The sequence below is a fragment of the Ambystoma mexicanum genome, chromosome 3q (genome assembly GCF_040938575.1).
Source record: "Ambystoma mexicanum isolate Mex_15411 chromosome 3q, UKY_AmexF1_1, whole genome shotgun sequence".
NCBI classification, from domain to species: Eukaryota; Metazoa; Chordata; class Amphibia; order Caudata; family Ambystomatidae; genus Ambystoma; species Ambystoma mexicanum.
This window is the reverse complement of record NC_090926.1, coordinates 608,225,477-608,247,115: the sequence shown is the minus strand read 5'-3', so window position 1 is coordinate 608,247,115 and position 21,639 is coordinate 608,225,477. Positions and strand designations below refer to the sequence as shown.

General features: G+C 41.2%; 1 protein-coding gene across 1 annotated transcript in view; it reads left to right on the top strand.

Annotated features, from left to right (window-relative positions):
• The window catches only part of LOC138582816 (myosin-4-like), a 41,216-nt gene extending 19,888 nt beyond the window's left edge, over window positions 1-21,328 (top strand). Inside the window, exons 16-40 of the mRNA XM_069654481.1 lie at window positions 2,366-2,433; window positions 2,532-2,619; window positions 2,867-2,984; window positions 3,804-3,927; window positions 4,526-4,662; window positions 5,152-5,407; window positions 6,130-6,372; window positions 7,067-7,243; window positions 7,357-7,502; window positions 8,477-8,567; window positions 9,730-10,119; window positions 10,222-10,348; window positions 10,437-10,555; window positions 11,036-11,232; window positions 12,669-12,852; window positions 13,432-13,597; window positions 14,065-14,189; window positions 14,338-14,646; window positions 14,739-14,942; window positions 15,966-16,091; window positions 18,177-18,347; window positions 19,609-19,713; window positions 19,820-19,915; window positions 20,534-20,665; window positions 21,196-21,328. Coding sequence (XP_069510582.1) covers window positions 2,366-2,433; window positions 2,532-2,619; window positions 2,867-2,984; window positions 3,804-3,927; window positions 4,526-4,662; window positions 5,152-5,407; window positions 6,130-6,372; window positions 7,067-7,243; window positions 7,357-7,502; window positions 8,477-8,567; window positions 9,730-10,119; window positions 10,222-10,348; window positions 10,437-10,555; window positions 11,036-11,232; window positions 12,669-12,852; window positions 13,432-13,597; window positions 14,065-14,189; window positions 14,338-14,646; window positions 14,739-14,942; window positions 15,966-16,091; window positions 18,177-18,347; window positions 19,609-19,713; window positions 19,820-19,915; window positions 20,534-20,665; window positions 21,196-21,210 — 3,914 coding nt within the window. The 3' untranslated portion in view covers window positions 21,211-21,328. The remainder of the gene's footprint in view (window positions 1-2,365; window positions 2,434-2,531; window positions 2,620-2,866; window positions 2,985-3,803; window positions 3,928-4,525; window positions 4,663-5,151; window positions 5,408-6,129; window positions 6,373-7,066; window positions 7,244-7,356; window positions 7,503-8,476; window positions 8,568-9,729; window positions 10,120-10,221; window positions 10,349-10,436; window positions 10,556-11,035; window positions 11,233-12,668; window positions 12,853-13,431; window positions 13,598-14,064; window positions 14,190-14,337; window positions 14,647-14,738; window positions 14,943-15,965; window positions 16,092-18,176; window positions 18,348-19,608; window positions 19,714-19,819; window positions 19,916-20,533; window positions 20,666-21,195) is intronic.
• Window positions 21,329-21,639: the final 311 nt, after the last annotated feature.

The window sequence follows — 21,639 nt, the reverse complement described above, 5'->3', positions numbered from 1 at the left end:
ATTGGGTACTTCCACAGATTACACTGTCAAATTAACATTGTTATAACATCACAAACCCAAGATGGCGACCATTAGTGAGGTAACATGTTACACAAAGATGTGCACTGAATTACATCAGGAGATTCCTGTGAGCATTTCAGTTTTGTGTCTTTTAGCCTTATTTCTGCTTCACAGAGCCCAACACTGAAGCAAACATCTGTGTGATGCCATTGAGCCAGACTATGTGGATCATATTTATATGTGATAATCTAAGGTTTTGGGCATCTCCAGTTTTGATGTGGTTTTAGGCTTTGTGAATCAGGTATAAGGTTAGCAGGTGCAAATCAGGCATACTGACTGGCATCACCTCTTTTACTCCAGTGCAAGTCTTTGTAAATCAGTCCTGTTGTGCTTGAGTCCCCTTATCAATATCACTAGCAATAGATAAACAGGGCAGACCCTTAAGAAGAAAATAGGCATTCTTCTTCAGATATCTACCAATAATGCACGTTTCGCAACAAAGTTTAAGTTTGTATGGGTACATGTGATACGGTTTTCCAAATCTCTACCAATGCATAACGAGTTCATCTATTACGGGTGACTGTCAATCAAAGCCCCGGATGCTATATAATAATAAGACACGGTTCATGGAATGGGTGACCACAAGAAACAAAAGGGAGACATTTTGATTGGAGGACCTCTGTCAGGTGTCAATACAACACACATATTATCAAAAATGGGCTGTGTAAAACAATTGTTTGGGAATGATTTTCAAATACACAAATCAAACGAATAAACAAGACTATCAGAAAGGATCAGTTTTGTTTCTTATGACACTCAGTTCCCACAAGCCCTTCCACCGGGACTAAGGTCTAAGAGTAGACTTAATCGATGCTCTGACTCCACCAGCTACCCTGTGGTCATAACCACTCCAGATCATCATCAGTATGTACGACATTCCCTCGGAATCTTGAACCAACGTCCAAAGCACAAACTAGACTAATCCCCGTACAGTTGGCACGGTGAGCAAATACCTCTTTGTAGTCAAACTAGCATTGGGTTGGTTGATCTACTGAATAGTCAAATCAAGTTATGTTTTTAGAACCTCCACAATGAATATAGGTGACAAACATGTACATGTAATGGATTTCAAGGCATACTATTTCCATATATTTTTGATCATTCTAAACACACGGTTCGATTTTACTCTACAGTGGTTACAGTCTAGCCGTATAAAATCAGCAATATTTAAAATTCCACATGAGCATATTCTACATGAAGACTGAGCTACAAATGAACAGATATGCAAATTCTGCCTAAAATATAAGTATGCTAGTTTCCATTTAAGGAAGTTGCAATATGTGTTAATAAACTCAGGCATTTTAAACATGTTTACAGATTTGACAAGGAATGTTCTTTAAGTTACAGTGACTTGTATTAATTGAAGTATAATTGGTGTTCATTGGGACAATAGGCTACCACTATAAAAACGCTAGATGGACATTTAGAAATAGAAAGCCCATACACCATAGCTGTGATAGACAATGGTATGAAAGAGAGTTAATGATGTCCCCCCACTAAAGTTATTCTTGTTAAGCCTCTGCGTTCTGAAGTTGCACGCGTAGCAGATGATCACTAGGGTGTTCTTCAAATGCTAGCAAGAATCTATACATGTGCAAATCATCTAGTCTCCAAAAATGGGTACCCACAGCCTTCATGCATCCATTGGCAGCATCACCTCGGCAATAGGATAGGAGACCTGGGAGTAGCTCCCCATCTTTTGAAAATCCCTTCACGCCAATGAATTGAAATCACTCCAATATTGGTGTCTGGTAAAATGTTTCAGTGTATGGTGAGAGCTGTCCTGATGGGGGTATAGGTGGAGGGACACCCGAGACAAGATCCCCCATTTGGGCATTAAGGCAAGATTATGAGTTCAATCCGTGCTCTAGCCTAACAATGAAGGCATTGAAAGCACCTGTTTGCATTTACGAATTAAATGAAAAACGTTTTTTGAAGAATTATTATGGATTGGTAGGTTAGCATCAAAAGAGAAATAGTAACTAAACTAATATGGAATACATTGTAAGATAACATACAAAACACTGCATTAACGCCCCCATCCCCCGCTCGTCCAAAATACGATTGGCCTTATTTACAAATGTGTTTTTCAATGGGAACATCCTATTGAAAAACACTGTAAATCAGGCCCTATGCATCGATTATGTCCATGTGAAAAAACCTAATCCATAAACACATGCAAAGGACACATTTACCTCATCCTAAATGGGGTTTAACATATTTTGCAGTGCCCCTGAGGCAATTAATCATGTGTGATTAAACTCAACAAATATTTGACCGTGCAAATGCTTGTTTTTCATTCAAGAGGGCGCTGGCAAGAAGGCCGGCAAGAAGAAGGGTGGCTCTTTCCAGACTGTGTCTGCACTCTTCAGGGTGAGTCATTTCTTCTCAAGAATGAACTCTTTTTTTCCAGTTCCAATGCGCCATATGTACCCCTAAATGCTGACATGCGCTCTTCCTTCAAACTACAGGAAAACTTGAACAAACTGATGTCCAACCTGAGAAGCACCCACCCTCACTTTGTGCGCTGCCTCATCCCCAATGAGACCAAGACACCCGGTGAGTGACAGCATTGACAGTATTGACAACACTCAGACATGTTCATTTGTAAAGCAGATACGCTGACGGATTACCTCAACCGGTATTCCAGGTACATGTTTAGTTGACAATCATATCACAGTTTATTGATTTATTAAGATATGACTAGGTTTCATATATTCATGTTGAGGAATTATATTAGATTGCAATATTTAGATTCAAATGTTTTATTGACACCGACTTAGTCTGTAATCTGCATTGTTTTAAGGTGCCATGGATCACCACCTGGTTATTCATCAGCTGAGGTGTAACGGGGTGCTGGAGGGCATCAGAATCTGCAGAAAGGGATTTCCCAGCAGAATCATTTACGGTGACTTCAAACAACGGTAAATGGGGCATGCAAAATGCCTGTGAACTGATAAATAACTACATCATGTGGAACATTATGTCTTATTACGTCTGAACAATGTAGGTGTACACATTTCTCTTGATGAGATCTCTGAAATTATATGAAAAATTATATGAGTGGTCTTTCTCCGAGTTGAGCATAGGGCAGGCTCATAAAATAGTTTGCTATTGATATACAGAGAACTTTATTTAGGCGTTTGCTTATTGCAATTTGTATTGTGTACATGCATAGAGGCAAGAACTGGGATTAGATGGGTGGATGGAGAACAGGTCAGGGAGCCTTTACGGCATGACCAAGGTTGCTTTCTAGAGTCTCATAATACGATCAACTAAGACACAGTTTCAGCTAATGAAAAATGGTTTCAGCTCCATCTTCAAACGAAACGTAGTTACGGAAACACATTGCACTCCTACACAATTCACTTTACTCACAGCAACTACACCATATATATATATATATATATATTCCTTGTTTATATTCATCTACAAAGTAGAGGACGTTTAATACACTCTTTTCTGTATGTACATGAGACAAAGAAATTGAAATATGCTTTGATGTTAACGTTATTTGTCCAAACATCTATGGAAATTGAAGTTCATATTGTAAAAATGTTGAAGATTTTGGAGCACAAGCTGCGTTTTTCTTCAGACCACATGCCCTGGTTTTGCATAGCTGATGATCAGTCGTATGCTTTGCCAATATATGCATAATTATTGTAGACTGGTCCTTCAGTTGTCATCACAAGGTGCATGTTTTTCACAATAATGTATAAATACATGTTTCTTATCATCTACAGTTACAAAGTCTTAAATGCCAGTGCTATCCCAGACGGGCAATTTATTGACAGCAAGAAGGCTTCTGAGAAACTACTTGGCTCCATTGATATTGATCATACTCAGTACAAATTTGGACACACCAAGGTAAATATTTCAACTTTTCTTTTCAGTGCTTCCCAACTAATTCGTGTTGCATGTTTGGGCTCCATTGAGATCTTAAAATATGGACACTTGTCTGCTTGCTTTATATTTGCTTTATATTTTCTATATTTCACATCATTATTTTTGAGTATTTGAGAGTATGTGCCTGTCAGAATTAGATATTCTCTTCTTACCATTTTCAAATATGTTGATGTTTGCTTAGTCTGCTGCACTGCAGAAAATCCAATGAAATATCCTTATAAATATAATATAGTAGAAAGCTAAACAAACATTGAGAATCACATATAGAACAACAGCCTGTAAAAGAACAAAGTACAGCTGCCTAAATGCATAGTAGCTGTATGAATGCAGAAGGACACAAGATGGACTTCAGACTGTTACATATATGTTGCATAATTCAGCAGTCGATGAATGCTGAGACGTCCCCCGAAAAGGTTAATAAAAACCTTTGCTATCAAATGTTTACCTGTTCATATTTATGTATCAAGAATTTGCTTTGATATTAAGAAAATACATAGGTGGATAGTATTACCAGGACCTATGAAAATATCATGTCTAACCAACTAATTTTGTTCTAAAGGTTTTCTTCAAAGCTGGTATTCTGGGTGTTCTTGAAGAGATGAGAGATGAAAAATTAGCTGAACTGATCACAAAAACTCAGGCCATGTGCAGAGGATTTCTGATGAGAGTAGAATTCCAGAAGATGATGCAAAGGAGGTAAACCTCATTCACAGGAGAACATTAATTTACAGTATGTATGGAAAGCTCATCAAAAGTTAGTTTTGCATTTGTTGGAATGACCGAGGTATAGAGGATTACATTATTTATCTGTTTTTTAAGTTGTACTCCGTTAGTACAGTCTGTGGCAATATCCTTCTGCAGAGCGTGTATAGCATACCACTTGGAGCACTGTAATATTTTGCAAAGAGGCATTTTGACCGGTCAATTTCTCACTATTTCTCACTTGGTATTTCCTGGCCTCCATTGGAACAACCTGTTTTAAATATGAATAAAATGTGTTTTTAATGAGGCTGCTTTAAATGAACCCATCAATACATACTAATCCTCACAACATGTGCAATGTAGACAAACACATACTTTCTTTTGAAACTACTTCAACAAAGAAATGTTTTGATGTTTAATTGAACATCAAATCTCCAGTGGGGTGAACATACTCCATCAATACATTTGTTGATTCATTCTTAGAGAGTCCATCTTCACCATTCAGTACAATGTCCGCTCCTTCATGAATGTCAAACATTGGTCATGGATGAAGCTCTACTTCAAGATTAAGCCCCTCCTGAAGAGCGCCGAGTCTGAGAAGGAGATGGCCAACATGAAAGAAGAGTTTGAGAAAACCAAAGAAAGTCTGGCTAAATCCGAGGCCAGAAGGAAGGAACTGGAAGAGAAAATGGTTGCTGTCATGCAGGAAAAGAATGACCTGCTGCTTCAAGTCCAGTCCGTAAGTTCTAACTCTAATACAAGAACAATATTCTAATTTCATAACATACAAAGGCAATACAAAAAGTAAAGATTGTTCTATGAAAAGTGAAATAACTGAATTGAACCCATTTGTTCAAATTTACATTGAAATAGGGAAGAAGATCATCGTTTCATGGTTGCGACACCATGGCCCACTTAAACATACCATATATAGTTTTCATTGTTAGCAGGCACCGTCAAACAAGTAGCTGTTAGGGGCGGTGGTAGAACAATGGGCAACACAAAGAAGTGATGAAAACAGCTGGCATCACAGGATGAAACAGCATTTTTGGGTCATGGTGTATTAGTGAGAGCCAGGGGGATGGGGATGATGAGGGAGCTGGGCTGGGGGATTAGGGTGCAAGGTGTGGGAGTAGGAAGAGGCCAATCGTGTGAAACAAAAAGAAGGCCTGCAATGGAGAGACACATGATAGGAAGGTCCACATCTCTAATTTAATTGAACTGTGACCTGAATGCAATGCTTATTTCTTAATAACATGGCACATTACCCGCTGCAGATTCCCTTAAATGAGGAGGAAACGATCACTTACAAATATTGAAGTATAATGTATAGGACTCCAATTACACTGTCTTATCTTTATGTTTAAATGATATATAACTAACGTTATTTAGTCAAATTCGAAAACCATGAATGGTCTATATTACATTTGTGCTTTTGACATTTTATTTAAAATCTCATAGGAAACAGAAAATCTGTCGGATGCTGAGGAAAGGTGTGAGCAGCTCATCAAAAGCAAGATTGGCCTGGAGGCTAAAATTAAGGAAATTACCGAAAGGCTGGAGGATGAAGAAGAATCCAACGCTGAGCTGACCGCCAAGAAGAGGAAACTCGAGGACGAGTGCTCCGAGCTCAAGAAGGACATCGACGACCTCGAGCTGACACTGGCCAAAGTGGAAAAGGAGAAGCATGCCACTGAGAACAAGGTAACATATATGTTTTTATTTGACTTAGGAAACACACAAAAAAGGTTTTGATCAAATTATTAGGCCATTCTTTGCTGATTGACGAAAAACACACAATGAGAGGTGCCTTCTTGCTTATTGTGAGCTTACTTAGAATGTGCATACTTAGGCGCAGGTGCCACAAGTGTTACCAAGATAAGCAAACTCAATGTTTACAAAGAAGTTGAAAACTTTAGTTTCGACCCATTCAGCATTTTGAAAAATAGTGTGTAAATGCGAACTATTAAAACTAAGAAAACATGGAGGAAGTTGCCTGTGAATAAGGAGCGAAAATGCACAAAATGTTGAGCTTTGTTGATTAGAACAATCAGACCTGAAATGCAAATCAAGGCTATGGTACCTGTTGGCCCAACACTGTGGTCTTTCTGTAAGTCAAATTAACTAAGTTCACATGTTTTTTGTTCAGGTTAAAGCCTCATCTTTAAGAATGAACATAATTGCTAGAACATTTTTGGGAGTTCCTATTTTCTGCTTAAATATGACCCCAACCAACATTGAAAACTCCACACCAAATATTTGCTGGTTCAAAACAAACAGCACTTTTCTGCAACATTTTTATGAGATGTCCTTGTGACAGACCAGTGCTGAAATGCCGCTGGGTTTCTGAATGATGTATGCATTTAAGATAAGATGAATTATCCATTTGCAATCACAGGTTAAGAATCTTACTGAAGAAATGGCCATCTTGGATGAAAATATAGCTAAGCTCTCCAAGGAGAAGAAGGCTCTCCAAGAAGCTCATCAGCAGACCTTGGATGACCTTCAAGCGGAAGAAGACAAAGTCAACACTCTAACCAAAGCAAAATCGAAGCTGGAGCAGCAAGTGGATGATGTAAGTCACCTCCCATAGAGAAAACGACAGCTGTTCAATGACAGATAACAATATCTCTCACTGTTGCCTGGCATAATCACAATGATCAGTTCCTACCTTCTCTTTTACTGTAGCTTGAAGGTTCCCTGGAACAAGAGAAGAAGCTTCGCATGGACTTGGAAAGAGCTAAGAGGAAGCTTGAAGGTGACCTCAAATTGGCCCAGGAATCTCTTATGGACATGGAAAATGACAAGCAACAGCTCGATGAAAAGAATAAAAAGTAAGTGTATTAAAGGTTGCAAACAGGAATGAGAATTTAATCAAGAAACAGATTGGAATGACAAGTGATGTGTGACCTTTAGTAATTGAGGGCCATTCCCAAACATGCAGTCAGTAGCCAGTGGTAGCCAGTAGTGAACGTGCAGTAAACACGCAGTAACTGAAATTGCAGGTTGGCTTCACTCGGCCTGCACTACCAGTGATCTTGATTAGAGAACCCTGCATGGAGAGATGACTAGTACATGTATAGGGATAGTATGGGTGGGGCAACATATTTTCGTCAAACTCCTTCAGGATTGTGTACTTTGCAAAACTGCATAATAATTGCATAGTGCAATAGTGTTCAATTAATCTCCACACAGCAAGGAATGTATCAATTGTACGTACCATAGCTCCATTATATGTCAGGTAGATATAGACTTTCACGTAACCATTGCTATTCTCCTCTTTAGTGGTAATTCAGTGGCATAGCTTTCCGGGATAGAAAGTAGTTCATTTAGTGGTGACTAAACATTGCTGGCGTCATCGCCAAGAGCATTCATTCATGTGGTAGATTTCAACTCAATCACTTAATCCCAACAAATCCCAGCTATGGTATAGTGAATTGGTCACATGGTTTGCAACTTCTTATTAAAAACGGATTATCGACACAAGCTAAAACAGTATTTTGGACAACCACTAAGTTAATAATTCTACTTGCTTCAAAAAAGAGGGACAACTTCAACATTTCAACTCACATATCACTTTTAGGGTGATCTGTGAAAACTGTTTCTTGGCCACAAAACATATACATGTTGAGGAAAGATGAAATGACATCATTGTGCTCATCAGGTTTTAAGGTGCATAGTACAGGGAACGTGTGTAAGTGTGCACAACACTGCAGTTAATTAACCAGTTTTTGTTCCACCAGGATTATGAATGGCGATAGACAAATCTTGCTCATGTGAATGTGCTTAACTTGTTTCATTTGATCAGGAAGGAGTTTGAAATCAGTCAATTCCAAAGTAGGATTGAGGATGAGCAGATCCTAGGTGTGCAACTGCAGAAGAAGATCAAGGAGCTGCAGGTATGTTTTAATATTTCTGATTTCTGAGAACAGGAAGAGCATAGGGTCTCCCACAGATTCAGATTGAAAAGCTTGAAAGGAGGATGCAGTGAGTAACTGCACAGAATAGACTGCACTATTATGCCATCCTGCCAACTTTGCGGGACTCTGGCTGTGTCCCATCACTCGACTGCACTAGTACTGGATGACCATTTCCATAAGCACCTCCTTGAGTTGAAGATTGCATTCTAAGCGAAGCCAGGATGTATACTGGAAGTGGTCACAAAGAGGAGAAGCCTGTTGGCATACATCATCTCCTAAACTTGTTTGGCATTTGCCAAGGACTTTAAGAAGTTCACCTCCTCCCATCACAAACTGCTAATATAATAAACACCAGTCACTGGTGGGTGAAGGGCGGCACACATATTCAGCCATATTGAATTTGAAGCATAAAAGGCACATTCCTCATGTTGCCCCCGCTCTAATAGTAACAGAATGAAAGTTGACAGACATCTTGGCACCACGAAATATGCCTTATTAGTCAAAGGTGTGAACACAAGCCACAACTGTCCTCATTATTGTGGTGCCCACCCTCACGGCATTGTGCTTGGTTTAGCAACCATGGGTGGCCTGCTGATAACAACACTCCTGAGCAACAGTCTGACTTTAAAGCTCTCACGTATGAGACTGGTTACAATGCAGCGGGAATGACCAACTGTACCTACCTGGTTCATGTGCCCTGACACTCACAGGTTTCAGAAACACACAAATGTAATTCATAAAATAAATAAATAATAATATCTTATTTTCAAGTGAAAGAAGGACATCCTTGGTGTTTTATTCGGTGGTCTATTGATTGTGAAGAAAGAATCATTGGTCATATCGTGTTAGCATGTTTCCTTTTTTCTGTCTTTGTACTAGTTAGAGAAATTGAGGTGGTAGTAATCTAGAGCCATTACCTTATTGGAAAGTATTCTATAGCAGGTGTCTGGTATATACAGAAGATATTGTCTCAATGCATTAATTAAAAACATTTTACATGCATGTCGTAGGTGATAGACACACGGACCAAACAGTGGTTTGCAAACATTCTTTAGACTAAAAGACCGTCCACATTACCCAAAATATTCCATACTTTTTGGCCGTCATATCATTGAGGCATTTGTACTTCTCCTATTTTCAGGCTCGCATCGAAGAACTTGAAGAGGAAATAGAGGCTGAACGGGCGGGCCGTGCCAAAACAGAGAAGCAGAGGTCAGATCTCTCCAGGGAGCTTGAAGAGATCAGCGAGAGGCTGGAGGAGGCCGGCGGGGCCACCTCAGCTCAGATTGAGATGAACAAGAAGCGAGATGCGGAATACCAGAAAATGCGCCGTGACCTGGAAGAGTCCACACTGCAGCATGAAGCTACAGCCGCTGCTCTACGCAAGAAGCACGCGGACAGTGCCGCAGAACTTGCGGAGCAAATCGACAACCTGCAGCGAGTCAAACAGAAGCTGGAGAAGGAGAAGAGTGAGCTGAAGATGGAGATCGATGACCTCGCCAGTAACATGGAGTCTGTCTCCAAAACCAAGGCAGGTTTATTTGACTTTTGTTGTGTATTTATTGCCGTTGCCTAAGTTATTTTGCAAAACTGACAAATCAATAATGTATATATAATTTCCTTTTTCAAAAAGGCTAACCTGGAAAAAACATGCAGAGCCCTAGAGGACCAATTTAGTGAAGTGAAGTCAAAAGATGAAGAACACCAACGACAAATCATTGACCTGAATACACACAGGGCTCGCCTGGCAACAGAGAATGGTAAAACATGCATACTATTCAGGACTTTTCTATAAGAATGATAATGCAAAGACAACTTTGTTCATTTTCTAAACATCTCTACCTTTAGGTGAATTTTCTAGGCAGTTAGATGAAAAGGAGTCTTTGATTTCACAGCTAAGCAGGGCCAAGCAAGCCTTCACCCAGCAGCTGGAGGAGCTGAAGAGACATCTGGAGGAAGAGACAAAGGTAGATGATGTCACCCTCAAGCAACATTCCTACATAGATTTCAATGTCATTTCAAGATATGCCACTATTTAAGCAAATTATAAAACACAGCTTACTTGTCTCAGTGACATTCTCCAAGTTATTATTACAAGAGGTAGTTACTAATGGAACCCTTAACTCCCTGTTTAAGAAAAGCTAAAGTTGTGATAGGTTCTATCACAAGTAAAGTGTAGGTCTGCAGGCAAAGAGCTTTATGCAAGAATGGACATTTGGGGTGAATTATAACACTAATTGAACATATTTCATGGATGATACGTTATTGGGTCTGATGATAAATGGAGCTCATTGTGTTACATTAACACAAGTGTATTAATATGCATTTGGATGAATTATGTCAAACATTAAGTTCAATAGATTTTCTGAGGCTCTGCTCTATTTGGTGTGAGAAACCCTAATGCCACTCTATTTTGTTCCAACTTGTGGTGTTGTCCCTCCCTGCAGGCTAAGAATGCTCTCGCGCATGGTCTGCAATCTTCCCGCCATGACTGCGACTTGCTCCGGGAACAATATGAAGAGGAGCAGGAGGCCAAGGCGGAGCTGCAGCGGGCATTGTCCAAAGCCAATGGTGAAGTTGCCCAATGGAGGACCAAGTATGAGACCGATGCCATCCAGCGCACAGAGGAGCTGGAAGAGGCCAAGTATGTTTTTAAAGACTCTTTACAATGTTCATGGTTTGCTTTTGAGTGATTGTGTTTGAGAGTATTGTATGGGTTCTTTGCAACATACCCATAATACATTCAATAAAAACATTGTTTGTGGTGGTCTTTCAAGCATCACTGCCTCTGCAATAAAGATAGGGCTTTTACCTAGTGTTCATATTTATAATTATAATTGGTTATTTATAACGCACGTTACACCCAGAGGTTTCTAAGCGCGGACCCGGGGTTTGAACTTGTGCTGCTCTGCGTTGTCTTGCTTCCAAGGTGAGCACGTTGCCCCTGAACTATCCTTTCTATCTTAACTGACAGATGTGTTATGGCGATATATCCTAATTACTCTCACATGCATAATAGAATCATCAACAGTGTTGGAATGTATATATAGACTTAATATGTTTTGTGAATTTATGTACTGCAAACCAGACACCCAGGGGTGTTGGAGTGCTGAACAAGAATGGTTTGGTCAACCCTGAGCAGGGGTGAAGTGTGAGGACAGTTCTAAACATTAGTGTAACGGTCATTGCCAAATGGCAGTTACCGATGCAGATGTTTTAAAGGACCGACATTCCACAGGGAATCTGGCAGCTCACCTGCGTGCTACTGAAAAATTAAAGATGGGTCGCCAGCACATTAGACGAGCTGCAAGTGACCTAAACTATAGTCTTTTTCAGTTAATAATAATACTGCGCGGCTCGCAGTCAGCGAGCAGCACTCCCGAACAAGCATATATGCCCAAAACCAGAATCACCTAAAATGTGCTTAATCGAAGAACATTAACCAGTGACTAATTCAATTCCTAGCATGGGCTCCAGGGTAGTATACATTTGGAAAATATAATTCTTAGGGAGGGCCCCTGTGATTTCTAATTTCAGCATGGGGAACTCTTCCCTGGATTTGCTTATATGCTCTCTGATTTCAGTGTAGGTTGGCCTGCATTAGAAATAGAAAAAATACTGTTTCTAGCACAGGTGCTGCACAGGCTCCCAAATCCTACGGCTAGTGGGTGGTGTTACTCCGAAGCCCGCATTGACCTGCACACATCTCTCTGTTGGGGATAGCTTGCATGGAGACACTGGTAATATTCATGGGCCACTTTTTAAGGCGTTTTCCCAGACCTTGTGTGGAGCAGTAAGAAGAAACGTAGCGGTCTAGTGCAACGATTGAGGGAAGAAGACATTCTGACTTGGTGGCTTTGAAAAAGGAGGCGTTTTAGCCACATTTCAAAATTACTAGACAGACTACTGATGGGGACAACAACATATTTCATACAAAACAGAAAAGAAGTTTTACAAAACAGAAAAGAAGTTTTATTGACAACCACAATTCTCCATTATTTTCTTTCTTATTTGACCCACAGCTTGCTGCACCGTTTTTAAATGTCCTGTGCTAATAAATAAATGTTTATTCTCCTTCAGGAAAAAGCTTGCCCAACGACTACAGGAGGCCGAGGAACAGATCGAGGCTGTTAATTCCAAGTGTGCTTCTTTGGAAAAGACAAAACAGAGACTCAATGGTGAAGTTGAAGACCTCATGATTGACGTGGAGCGGTCGAACTCAGCCTGTGCAGCCCTGGACAAGAAGCAGAAAAACTTTGACAAGGTATCGCCAAGGGCAACATAGTTAGCTCTTGGGGTAATATCTACAGACAATGACTTGAAAAGAGCCTTCCTTCAGATCCCTTGCATTGCATGCTGGTGGCTTCTGAGCTAGTCATCCATTTCAATAAAATCTTTCCCTATATACAGAAGTCTTAGGAAACACATATGCCACACTTGGAACTAGGAAACACGCCCAATCCAATGTTCAGTAATGTGTATTAGACCATGATTTCTTCTAATGGTTAATGGAATACCTTATTGAAAATTGGAACAGACACAAAACAGGGAGATGAACTCGAGCAATGCTTAGAGTCTAGTGAACACCCTACATGTATCCAAAATTGAGCTTTACATATCTTTTCAGACAGTGGACTGATTCTGTGGTTGAAGTGATTATAAAGCACTTATAATAGTTAACAACGAGGTATGTACTTTGTGAAGGATTCCAGAGTATCACGGTATCAATAGAATTGAAAGAGTAATTTCACAAATATTGTATCAGTTCATTAAACGCTAGCAATAGGAGAGTATTGTGCAAAAGCCCGAATTTCCATAATGTTTGCTTTCCCTGACTCCATAGATCCTGGCAGAATGGAAGCAAAAGCACGATGAAGCTCAGGCAGAACTTGAATCAGCCCTGAAAGAGTCACGATCGCTGAGTACCGAGGTCTTCAAAATAAAGAACGCATATGAGGAGTCATTGGAACATCTTGAGACCCTCAAGAGAGAAAACAAAAACCTTCAACGTGAGTTGCAGTTTCAGCGGTGTGGGGACTTGTTGGCTTTGACGGTTCAGGGGAGCCCTGGATAGAACCAAAACCATCTCAGAAGAAAATAAGCAGAGGCTAATAACTTTCTCTGATCCTTCTCCGGCTATGAATCACTGAGAAAAAATACTACTCATTAAATTTGGCTGTATTTTTCCCTTTACTTTCATAATGTTTTTTGCATAACTAAATCCAATCTATCTAAATAATTTGATGTATTTTCCTGATTTGGGCTTCATTCGATTTTTATTTTGGGTAGGTGCGTGCAAGCACTTGACAACTCACAAAATTGAAATAGCATGTTTCTAACTTTTGATGTGCTGAAGTTTCCATTTTAGATGTGCTGGGCACCATAGAGCTGCCTATATGTACATATTGTCCTAATTTATGAAACACAAACCCAATTAGGTTCTGCAGTAATTTAACAAAATGTATTCCAATTGCAGAGGAGATTTCTGACCTCACCGAACAAATTGCTGAAAGTGGAAAGAGCATTCATGAATTGGAAAAAGCCAAGAAACAACTTGAGCAAGAAAAGAATGATCTTCATTCTGCATTGGAAGAGGCTGAGGCAAGTATAAGACGGACCCACTCCTTGTGCAAATCATTAGAAATGATCACATAACAAATGTGTTATTGTAAATGATAGCGCTTCAATTCCAACTTGCATACAAACAAAGCAATGTTGCCATATAAACCAATCATCTTAAACTGTACAGGCCTCACTGGAACATGAAGAGGCAAAGATCCTCCGCATTCAACTGGAGCTGACCCAAGTGAAAGGTGAGATTGATAGAAAGATTGCTGAGAAGGACGAGGAGATCGACCAAATAAAGAGGACAAGCCAGAGGGCTCTAGAATCCATGCAGAGCACGCTGGATTCTGAGATCCGAAGCAGGAATGATGCCCTCAGGTTGAAGAAGAAGATGGAGGGAGACCTGAATGAGATGGAAATCCAGCTGGGACACGCCAACCGCCAAGCAGCCGAGGCACAGAAACAGCTCAGGAATGTGCAAGGACAGCTCAAGGTAATGCATCATTACAAACATATTAGCTATTGATGTTTGCTCTAGAGAGTGCAATATTACACATTATAGTCTTTCTTTGCTTTCTCATAAAGGATGCCCAGCTGCACCTGGATGATGCTCTCAGAAGCAATGAAGATCTGAAGGAACAGGTGGCCATGGTTGAGCGCAGAAGTAACCTGATGGCAGCAGAAATTGAGGAGATGAGAGCGGCCCTGGAACAGACTGAGCGCGGCCGCAAAGTGGCTGAACAGGAACTTCTCGATGTTTCTGAGCGTGTGCAGCTGCTACACTCTCAGGTACACCTCGTCTGCCCAGGGCTTTCCATTCTCCTTTCTCGTTTGCCCTTCATTTTCCATCCGCTGGACATTATCTGGATATAGTCTCTGGCGCATCTTACTCAGCTTCCTTTCAAACATAATCTGTTTGCCAGATCTTCTGGCAACACCATCTTTATTTCTTGATGTGCTCCCCCCTCGTGGCACTGGCTTAAAGAGCATCTTCATTTGTTTTCTCTGCACAGAGGTTCCTCATGATAGTCATTATTCAACTGTAGAATGAATGCATTGTTTTCCAGACCCATTTGTGAATAAAGGTTGTTGCATGACAAACCTTCCCGAATGACAGAATGTCTACATTCTGAATGACGGAGAGCTGAGAACTAGGGTTTGGGTATGTTTGACCTTTTGCAAGTAGTCCTCAGCAATTTGACCTAAAAACATTTGACCTTTTTACCAATTTGACCTCCATTGTAAAGATGTGGGGGACACCCCTGCAACCCATTTTTGACGTATGAGCGGGGAACACCCCCGCAACCCATGCACCTCATGTTCAGGTAAGTAGGAATTCACCTATTTGACCTAAAACAAAAAGGTCTGTTTGGATCGGATGCAAAAAAGGTCAATTTGAACCACTCAGAAAAGGTCAATTTGGTCAAAATGTCAAATGTTTTAAGTCAAATAGGCTAATACCAAGAACTCGTGCACAAAGATTTCATTACAATATGTCTTCTACATTTACAATCACTGTACCATCCACAGTACACTATTATCCCGAGTTTTTAACTTTGATATCCAGCAATCTATCTTCTGGAATGCTACTATTAATGGCCATATCACCTGCCATTTAAAAGAACATTTAAATAAGCAGTGTGCCGGATAAATAAGCTTCACTGGTACTATTCTACTATGTCGTGGTTCAGCACCATAGTGAAAGGCAACCGAATGCAATGCATGAAACCAAAGAGATGCTTAGGAAAAATCTTGAAAAAAATATACATACAGAAAATGAATGATTAAATATGATGACATTATTATTCGCAGAACACCAGCCTCATCAACACAAAGAAGAAGATGGAGGCGGACATCTCTCAGCTTCAGAGTGAAGTGGAAGAAGCCGTCCAGGAGGCGAGAAATGCAGAAGAAAAAGCCAAAAAATCAATCACTGATGTAAGTTGTGTTTATTTGCCAAAAAACACTTTCATTTTGATCATGTAAGGCCGTTTTACTATTTTAAAGCCAAGACTTGCTCTTGAACTTTTCTGGGAGTATGCAGCCAGAGGCCATCCTAGGGATGTGCATCTGCAGTGTCTATTGTGACATCAGCTGTGTCCACATGTGTTAATATCGGGGGACGCATGATATGATATGATATGGCATTCATAACGCGCCTGTATACAAGTGTTTCTATCAATTAAAACAGTGTTTGATTGGCAGATACTTTGGATATGGAACCTATTGCTTTTTTATCAGTCAATTAGAATTAAATGGTGTGTAGATTTATTCGAGCTAAAGCATTGGAAAGTGTGCATTGTTAGGGTGTGTCCATGGTGCTTCCTGGAATGAAACACTGGCACACCGAGATGTTCACCAACTCCAATGCTGGGTCATAAAGACAGAGAACATCCGTCTCAGAATGGTCAGAAAAGGCGCCTGCCAAGACAGTGTGTGTTTACCTAAATGGATGGGTTAACCAGCAGCAGGCAATGCTAAGAAGCCACTGCATATAGGGGGAGAAGGAAGAGTGGAGCTGGCATATAACACACCCAGAAAGAGACCATTCCCAACTAGAATCAGAGCCAGAAGTGCATGATCAAATGCAGCAAGGAAGTAGCGAAACAGTGTAACGCGCATGGACAGGGTTATGGACATTGCTACCTAGGAGAAAGAGTAGGAACAGCGAGCGTAGGATTGTTAGCAACACGGAAGCTCCTATTGTGCATAGACCTTCTCACGATTGGAGCTGTGAAAGGGATCTCTCTCACTCCTTGCCCCCAACCACCCACTCTTTCCCATCTTCGCTCTCTGGGGACACTACAGCAAACATGCCCCCTCCCACCAAACGCCCTCCCTCTGCCCCCAGTGCTAATCGCTTATCATCAAGGGGATACCACTGCCACTTCACTCCTCCCACCCTCCCAAGCCTCTCCGTCACCCTTTTCATTCCCCAGTCTCTTCGTCGCCTCATTGGCCCGCCTCACACCAATTACCGCTCCTCGGCCACTTCCTTTCACTTTCTGGATTGCGAAATCGAAATTTCACACCAGTTATGTGCACCAATATCAATTTCACAAACCAGGAAGTACACCCTTGTCTGATAAACAGGCAGGGTACATATGCCCACTATTAGCAGATGTTATTGCCCTCCTCTGAGCCAATCCGAATCTTCAGATGCTCAATAAATAAGAGTGCAGTCAATAACTACTAGTGTTGACTCCATTCGTAACTGTTTTCTTTAAAAGGAAACAGAAACAACAATGCGATTTCCAGGCAAAGAAGTTTATCAACAAGCATATTCCTCTCTCGGAGGACCATTTGCTCCACTGAAACACACCAACGATAATGCTGAACCATGGGATAATGCTTTCCCTTATCGAGAAACTGTTTGTTTTATTTGACACCTAATGCATGCTCATGGTAAACCCACTCCAGTTTAGCCAAGTTTGCAATTAAACCTTGTTAGTTAAATACAAAAAAATACAAATAAATAAAAGCATATTTAATGTACTGCCTCTCTATTTACTTTACTCACTATTAAAGTAAAATGTTTACTTCACCATCAAAACCCTGAAAATTGTATTTCTATTGCCACTAATCGCTAATTGCCCTTTGTACCTCGGGACAGGTCGTCAAGACTTAGGATAATGACTCTCCCAAACTTATGACTAGGACATCAATAAACCTCATCAGCAAATGAACACTTTTGTTGCTCATCTAAGCGGAAGTGAGCACGCAAATTGCTTATTTGTTTAATTAATAATGCCTCTGTCAAAATGAGTTGCGATATATATGAACATGTATTCCACTAGGGGTGCCTGCTGCTATGTCACAAGCTATACACTAATGATGCTCGCTTTGTCTTACATTTGTATTTTATTGCTTTCTTTCCACTGTTTCAAAAATTCTCTGAATAAAAAATGTAAAAACTTGCCATTATTCAATAGTGTAATCTTATGGGAGATGCTTTTACCTTTGTTAATGCTGTTGGGGAAAGTGTTTTAATGGAAGTTACAAATGATGTATTTCGTTCACTAGGCGGCCATGATGGCGGAGGAGCTGAAGAAGGAGCAGGACACAAGTTCCCATCTTGAGAGGATGAAGAAGAACCTGGATCAGACGGTGAAGGACCTACAGCACCGCCTGGACGAGGCTGAACAGCTGGCGCTGAAGGGTGGCAAGAAGCAGCTCCAGAAACTAGAGGCCAGGGTATGAATTACATTAAAAGCACTTTTGGATTAATGATTTCTATCTTAAATGCTCTCGGTTGAAACCTATAGTCATAACGTTACTGGGAGGAATGACGGAGCAGCAATTTTTTCTAGATTTTTGCTTTGACACAATTGAACTGCAAATGGGATCCATAATCCGGTGGTGCCAATGACTCATACAGTTGTGAGCAAGTGCAAGGACTGCACCGACTTCTGCCCCACTGCTTTCTGTTGTGACCAGGAGTAGGAAGTGCCAGGGCAGGTAATGTCACAGTCAAAGTTGGTTGCAATATTGATACATACCAGGAAGGCGGTTTTTCCTTGGTTTTGGCAGTCATTCCTGTACCGCCAATGCTGAAGTACCTCTCGTTTTAGGTTAACCAGTTATTAAACAGTCACTTATTGTAAAGGTGAACACACTTGCAGTGATGCCATTGTGGCGTCCGCTTGCCAACTGAGCTACACTGAACACCTGTTAAGTGAAACTCATTGGATGTGTTAGTACCAGAGCTGGACTTGGATCTCCAACTTTCTAGCCATGTCATTACTAGGTTGTTATACAATTCTAATTCTCTTAGAATAGCCAATCAACATAGAAACAGTGCATGCAAAGGACCACACAATAAAACATAAAAACGCATCTAGGAAAGGTAAAGTGTGTGTTCTTGTATACTTTGAAAAAGCTGTTTACTGTTGTCTCTGTCCCCCTTAAACAAAGCTTAATCACCTTACCACACAAAGGAGCGCCCATTGGGGCACGTGTCCAATTCACAGTTTACTGCATGGGTCTGCAACCTGTGGCTTTCCTAATGTGTTGGACTATGATTTCCATGAATCCTCTCTATTGGCTATGCTGGCTACCGATGATGTCAGTTCTAGCCCAAGAAATATGCAGAACCAACTTTACAGACCCCTGTTCTACTGCATCCCTATCCCAACAGTCTCAATTGTTCCTATGTGGAAGAAAACTATTCAAGTAGATGCAGACACTGCACCTTGATGAGCCATAAAAGCTACTTCACCATCCAAAAATATGTTCTACCCAGAAGAAGTGACAAGGGTTTCTGAAGAACATGCCCTGTTTCCTGTAGTGTGGCCGGCCTTGCTCCTTGTTAAATCTTATATCACCGGCTGCTCCTCTTCTCCTGCTGGAACCAGTGCCTCATTCCTAAAGGGGCCTCTGAGTGTGGTGAAACACAGTTCATGGTGTTCTTCTGCAGGAACTAGACTGTTTCTTATGAAAGTACGCTCTCTTGCAGGTGCATGAACTAGAGAACGAGCTTGAGGCAGAGCAGCGGCGAGGAGCAGAAGCTATTAAGGGGATGCGGAAGTACGAGCGACGACTCAAGGAGGTCACCTACCAGGTAATCAGAGAGCCCTGTAGACCGATCACTATGGTCGCCACTAGGCTATTAGCACGTCTTGCTACTCGGCCAAACACTTGTTCATCAACTTCTCTATCATTGGCAGTCTGAGGAGGACAAGAAGAACGTGATGCGGCTCCAGGACTTGGTGGACAAGTTGCAGCTGAAGGTGAAGGCCTACAAGAGACAATCGGAAGAGGCCGTAAGTGAAGAATTCAAGCATTATGTTTTTTTTTACAAGGAGTAGTACTGCCATGAACCGTCCCTTCACCAATGTGGTTGTTCACAGGCCACATTTAGAAGCAGGGAGGAACTACGCTAATTCTACAAAACAGTCATGTAAGATTAATGCTTGGCAGGTTCACTTGGGGAATAGAGTGCCCTGCTTATTCTCTGTAGCATGTCTTGAGATTATCATTAGGGACATAGCTTCTTTCACCTATTGATGATTAGAGTGTGCTCTTCAGTAAGGATGCAAGGGGAGAAAGGGTTGATATAATGGAGGGCCACAAGATTTTGTATCATTTAGTTAAATGCACTGCCAGGTACTGAACAGTGATCAGTGATCAGTCCAGTGTCACAAGACACATTTATATTCAATGATATTATTGAGCAAGAGAGTTAACACGTGTTTCATCACGGTCAACATACTCGTTGCTTGCAGCCCTTCTAGACGTCACATATGTACTCACAAAAATGCATTGCCCGTTCCCATGCTTCTTCACATTATCTTCTACATTTAGCATAATAGGTTGATGCCTACGTTGATGTTGTGCTCATGAATTGCTAATGTTGTGATGCAATGTTCTCTCTGTTTCAGGAGGAACAGGCCAACACCCACCTGTCTCGATTCCGAAAGACTCAGCATGAGCTGGAGGAGGCTTCTGAGCGCGCGGACATCGCCGAGTCGCAGGTCAACAAACTGCGAGTGAAGAGCCGAGACATTGGCAAGGTGAGAGAGACCGTGATATCCCTATCATAGGATGAGAGAGGAGGGCAGCCACCCACCCTGTCCTAGTGGAAGACGCAGCTAGTGTGTGCCTTTCTCTCATTCATTCTCTTAATAATTTCATTGAGTGGTGAGTTTACCCCCCACACCCTCCGTAACGGGCCTGCGCTATCCTAATTTTAGACACACACATTTGTTGAATTGCACATAATTGGGAGGAACATAAATGATTGTGGCGGCTGATTCATGTTCTCTCTCATAATGCCAAGAATGGGAGCGGGGCAGTGGCAGGTGTCTGCCCATTCACCCTTCAAAAGATGGCTGCCCGGGTAGACTCGGAGAGAGGGCCAGCTGCTCTTTTCCCAGGTGGCGGCTCCAGCATGTGCCCAGCTTCGAATCCTATGCCATGCTTGCAATTCACCAAACAGTTCTGAGTCATTTCTGACATATGTGCTATTAAATGTAAGTTAACGTGATAGAAGTGCACCCAATGTAATCAATGGTAATCAATGTCACGTTTGATTTTCTTGCAGAAGGTGGAAGAATGAGGAGTGGAGGCGGAATGCTGAAGAGGTTCATAGAATATGAACGGCTTTGGGATTCAATGTATATTGTACAAAATGTACCATACAGAGCGTCTAGGTTACAATAAATGTTATGCAGCCACCTGTTTCTGATCAATCTTTGTTGTGTATGCATTGTCTCGTGGACCCAGAAGGGGGTGTAATCCTAAATCTATGCTTAGGATTCAAGATTCCCCGCTGAGGATTTGGACGTGCTGACGCATAGCTCCATGATCGAATTTTAGTTGCTATTTCCCATCACCATAACACACATTCTCCACTCAAATTCTTAAACAAGCTACTCTGGCCCTTATCCTTTCTACTCATTGCTCCTTATTCAAATCCCTAACTCCCCATCCTCACAATGATCTGGATTTGTCGACGGTCTATAGAACAAGTAAAGGCAAGGGATGC